The sequence below is a fragment of the Juglans regia genome, chromosome 8 (assembly GCF_001411555.2).
Source record: "Juglans regia cultivar Chandler chromosome 8, Walnut 2.0, whole genome shotgun sequence".
Classification (NCBI taxonomy): Eukaryota; Viridiplantae; Streptophyta; class Magnoliopsida; order Fagales; family Juglandaceae; genus Juglans; species Juglans regia.
Genome location: NC_049908.1, coordinates 26534099 through 26539516, shown reverse-complemented (window position 1 = coordinate 26539516; position 5418 = coordinate 26534099). Strand labels below are relative to the sequence as shown.

Here is a 5418-nt window from a genome sequence, read left to right as displayed (position 1 = left end):
GACATTCAGAACGCATTTTTACACGATGATCTCGAAGAGGATGTCTATATGCAGCAACCACCTGGGTTTGTGAATCTTGATTTTTCCACTCATATTTGCAAATTGAAAAAGTTTATTTTTGGGTTAAAACAAGCCCTAGGGCATGGTTCTCTAAATTGATCTGACAAATTGTTATCTCTAGGCCGTTTCCATGGCTCTCGGTCTGATTCCTCGTTATTTATTCTCTGAAATTTATTTGACTTCCTTTATGTTTTAGTTTATGTAGATGATATCGTAGTGATTAGTTCTAATGCATTGCTTATTTCTAATTTCATCACTGCACTTGGAGCTTTTTTTCCGTTAAGGATCTTGGCCCTTACATTATTTTTTGGGTATTAAAGTCTGTCGAAATTCCACTGGTTTATTTATTTCTCAGTCTAAATATATTTCTGATCTGTTAGTTCGTACTAATATGCACAAGCCTAAGTTTGTCTCTACTCCTATGTCATCATCCATTAAACTCACTACACTGGAGAGTCCTTCCTTTGAGGATCCTCAAACATTTCATTCGTTGTTAACAAAGTGTGTCAATTTATGCACCATCTAAGGCTTCCTCATTAGCAAGCTGTAAAAAGAATTCTTCGGTATTTGAACCTTACTCATCATCTTGGTCTTTATTTTGGCACATCTTCTTCCTTGAAATTGTATGCCTTCTCCAATGCTGGTTGGGCTGGTTGCCCTGATGATCGCAAATCCACATGTAGTTTTTGTGTTTATTTTGGCTCACATCTTATTTCCTAGGGCTCTAAGAAGCAGCCCACCATAGCTTGGTCTTCTATTGAAGCCGAATATAAGGTAGTGACTAATAGTGCATGTGAGCTTCTCTGGTTGCAATCTCTCTTAAAGGAACTAGGTGTATTTCTTATTGAACCATCGATATGGTGTGACAATTCGGGTGCTACTTATTTGACTGTTAACCCTGTTTTGCATTCTCACACTAAGCATATTGAGCTTGATTATCACTTTGTTAGAGATCGTGTGGCAACTAAAGTTCTTCAAGTTTCATTTGTGTCTAGTAATGATCAACTTGCTGATATTTTCACTAAGCCTCTATCTTCAGCTCGGTTTTCTCAACTACGATCAAGCTTTACCATCTGTCTTGTGTTGCTTGACTTGCAAGGGGCTGTTAAGACAATGATTCCTGCTGCCTCATATTAGAACTAGGATGATAATTCGAGAAAGATCAGCTCCAATGCAAGAATATTCCACTAGGCCTAGAAGACTCTAGATTGATTCCAAATAACATAATTAAGTAGATTCTCTATAACATAAATGGTGAGGTGTAACCAAGTGGTCCCAAGTCTAAAATGTAATTCTCGCTGTTGTGAATCTGACTGTATATATAGGTCTTGGAAAGTCTTTGTAAAGATGGAATGAAAAAAGAATTGTAAAACTATGAATTAATTCTCTCTAAGGCATTTATTCAAACATCTGCCCCGCAATCCTTTTATTTTCGCCTTAGCTTGTGTTTTGTATGGATTATTGCATCATTAAGTTACCCAAACGCAGAATATGAAAGCTGTACTGATGGGAGATATTTCGGCTGGTGTTTGACAAACCAAGCTCTACAATGAACCTGAATTTAAGCACGCAGCCTGATATTGAGGGCCTGACGACAAGAAAAACAACGACAGTTGAAGTTTTCTTAAGCTAATAAGTTAATAATTTGAAGAAAAAGGTTTGGCATTCGTAGCCATGCATCTTCCTGTGCTTGTTTAAATTATTATTCATCTCATTCCAAGTTCAACTGTTCAAGCATGGTGTCATTGAGTATTTGGTATATAAAGGACAAAAAGTCTTTAGACTTAAATTTAAAAATTGTTACTTGTGCAGGATTTCAGTGGATCTGACATTTTTTTGCGATGAAAAATGTTATTTACGATGAAAACAGATCCATTTTAATTAAAAACGATCATTTTATTAAAAATAACTAATAATAAATAAATAATTTTTTTTTTACAGTGGAATAAGAAATCAAAGGTGCCTTAAATTTTGTTCTGACATTTCGATTGCATAAATAGCCGCAAAAGTTCAGGAAAATTATTTCAACCCCCTTCCAACTTTTAAAGACATCACGTTTCAATTCTAAGAGGTCTTACAAAACCTTGTTCCAATAAATTAACCTCGTGCTGTTGAACCTAACATCTAGTGCTTTGACGTTGCAAGTTGTGCTGCTAGCAATGCTCACTCATATAGGTGATCCTTTCTACATTGGGACCTTTTTTTCTTAAAACAGAATTCTGGACTTTGCCAGTACAAGTTGGGGCTCATACATCCACCACCTACCTTTAGAATGAGTTATTACAATCTCTCCCCTTATATTCCGGCGTCCATATCAGGCCAGTGAGTCGTGCCATAAAAGGCCGTCCAAATCACATAGTTTATATTCTAAAAAAACTAATCAATGATATAATTGAAATCCAATTATAACATTATAAAGAGTAATAACTTCACATTTTTAAATAATGTAAAATTCCATACACCACCTATTTTATCAAAAGAGAAGTGTTACATTACACAAAAGTAATTCTACAAACTAATGTGTTTTCATGCGATCTGATCTATTTTTACAACATTGGAGTTAAAAAGATCAATTGGAACAACAAAACCGAGCCCTCTCTCTCTCATGCACATGTACGCATACAAACTCATTTAGATTTGAAACTCACCTAGACTCATATTAACTCGTCATTACAATTTTATCAAATTTCTATACAAAATATAATAAGCAATTCAACCTTTTCAAATCTCAAAACAATAATAATATTAAAAAATAATATTCTAATAATATTTTACTCAATTCATCTAAAATCATTTCAACTCATCTCTAAATCCAAACGGGCCGTAATCTTCTATTAACTTGAGTTTGTAATAGGACCACCGGATTTGTGGCAGCTCAATCCAATTATTGGTGAATGGTCACATATATTATATAATTTAGCAATAAGATATCAATAGCTATTTGTTTTTCAGCTCCCACAAACAACTTTAATTAATCTCTAACTTCAGTATATATATTTAATATTCCATATGCATTCCGATTCCAATATAAACAACTTCGACAAAACTCTTTTATTATTTATTTAGATCCGAACAGATCATGAGTTAAATATCATGATTGGATCGACCAGATACTTAAATTTAGAGAAAAAAACAACAACAATTGCAGTAGACAATACATTATTACAACGTCTCTTTCGAAATTCCTTGAAGGAGAACAAGTTAAAAAATCTCATCCCTTCAAGCCCTCCCTGTTAAGTAACCCCTCCTATGTTGTTTCTTTTCATCGGTTTTTTCTACAAACATCTTCCTCCATATCCGGCATTTCTAAATAATGCTTCTTTTATTTCTTCAGAACTTATCAATGCTCGCTGCTGTGTTCCCTAAAATCATTATAACAAGAAATATATATTAATTGATTCAAAACATGATGAATGATGCACATTACTATAATTAATATGAATCATTAATTGAGGCAACATAAATACCTCAGAACAAGAAGCATGCATTGAAAAATCATTGAAACAGCTTATAACACAATGTTGAATTTCAAGGCCCAAAGCTTCGAGCGTGTTTACTGTTGATAACAACAATCCTGGCTTAGCTGCACAGCAAATACCGATCTGAGTATCCATGTACGGCCTCCTCTCCACATTAAACTGCAAATTAGCCAAACGGATTCAGAAAATTCACTTCAAGAATTGAGTATAGTATAGACGTATCACATGAAATTGGATTTCAGGGTCTAGATGGGGGGGCATTAATTGCAAATTGGAGACATTTTACCTTGGGGGAATTTCTCACCATAACTTCATTTTTCTGTATCTCCTGGAAGCCCATCAAATTAAACTGATTTTCACCTCCTTCAATGTTTTCTTCTCTCAACTTATTGATTCTTTCCAGAAGCTCCTTCATATAATCTATGGTGTCTCCAAGTATAGCTGTTCTGTCCATCTGCAAGCAATAATATTCACATTCTTCTGTAAATCTTACAAGTCAAAATTAAGAGGGAACTTATGCGTTTTAGGAAGTGTATCTTTATGCAAAACGAATAGCCACACTTGAGAAAGCAAACAAGAAATTTATCATTAGTGATATAACCAGAACGAGGAAATGGAAACATTGTTGTCTGCAGATTTAGTATAAACAAGCTTTAGCAGAAAAAAAGAAAAGAAATCTTAGATCACCTTGCTTATTTTAGGGACAATTGATCTGAGCATGGATAGGCGGTCATTTAAGCGCTTCCTTCGTCTTCTTTCTGCCATTAGATTCTTTGAGGGCTGCCCTTCCAATCTCTTGGCTTTGCACTTTCTCTCTCCACATATACCCATGTTGAAAGCTGGAATATCAGCAGCCTGGTCCATCTCAACTTTGCAGCCATTATTTTTCTCTCCCATACTGTGACTTTCACTGCCGAGAAAACTGAGGTCCTCATCCTCCACCATCGATGGGTAATCTTCTCGGGAAGGAAACAGTGGTTTTTCATTAATCTTGGCGTATGATGTTTCAATCTCTGTAAATCCATCAAGAGATGGGTAAACCTGGTCACTGAAAGGACATTCAAAGCTGGGTCCGGTTGGTGTGGAGAATCCTAGTAATGGAGGATTTGGAGTAGCCAGGACTGGGTTATCTTCCAAAGAATCAATGCTCCAGTCATTAGGGAAGAACTCATTCACTCCATTAGGAAAAGTGTTCCAAGTGTCTCTTCTTGGAGCCAGTAACTCCTCCAAGAAACTATGTTGAGTAAGCTCCATTGCCCTTCTCTCTCACTCTGCCCCCCTCTCTCTCTCTCTCTCTCTCTTATAAAGTGGTGAAATGGTCATCCAAAGAGCTTGAATGACATGAAGTTGCACCAAATTGAAGCAACACATAAAACATACACAAAAAAGGACAGTTTTTCATTATGAATGTATTATAGTATTCATTATACAGTGAAGTTTGTACGCAGTAGCTCCTAGAGCTAGCCTAAGACAGAAATGGAATCTGCTTTTTCTACTCTCTCTGTCATGGCGGATTAATGTCTCTTTCACCGAAATTATCAACAGACAATTTCAATATTTTAATTCCCATACCCTTAAAGCTTTGACCGGTTAATCTGTCCGGAAGGAAAATGAATGGCTGACATAGTAGACTGTCAGCTTCTTTTTATATATCTGCATTACATCTTAAGATTTTCTGGTTTCTTCTTTGGCTTCTCAAGATTTACTTATGAAAAAAAGAAAAAAGATTTACTTTACTTTTGGATTTAACATAAATAATGCCTTGGTGGGGGTACTGGCCGGGTTTTTGCTCATCTTCACTTTCCTCACGGATCATAGGCATGGAAATGGTGCTTGTCATCTGCGTCTATGAAAAAACTCCTGTTCACAGAAGTACATA

General features: G+C 35.7%; 1 protein-coding gene across 1 annotated transcript; it reads right to left on the bottom strand.

Moving 5' to 3' along the window:
• Positions 1-3088: 3088 nt before the first annotated feature.
• LOC108985538 (transcription factor bHLH93-like) lies at positions 3089-4929 on the bottom strand. Its single transcript, XM_018957883.2, has 4 exons — positions 4227-4929; positions 3826-3993; positions 3528-3698; positions 3089-3422 (listed from the first exon to the last, which is right to left on the bottom strand). The coding sequence occupies exons 1-4, from the start codon at positions 4791-4793 to the stop codon at positions 3336-3338; spliced, it is 993 nt and encodes a 330-aa protein (XP_018813428.1). The 5' UTR covers positions 4794-4929; the 3' UTR covers positions 3089-3335.
• Between the last annotated feature and the right edge of the window lie 489 nt (positions 4930-5418).

Bases quoted from the DNA above. Each gene is read 5' to 3' on its own strand.
- LOC108985538 (XM_018957883.2), bottom strand. From the start codon at position 4,793: ATGGAGCTTACTCAACATAGTTTCTTGGAGGAGTTACTGGCTCCAAGA. The intron at 3,994-4,226 runs GTGATCTAAGAT...TATTGCTTGCAG, and splicing joins TTGTCCCTAAAATAAGCAAG to ATGGACAGAACAGCTATACT. The intron at 3,699-3,825 runs GTAAAATGTCTC...GCTAATTTGCAG, and splicing joins TGGTGAGAAATTCCCCCAAG to TTTAATGTGGAGAGGAGGCC.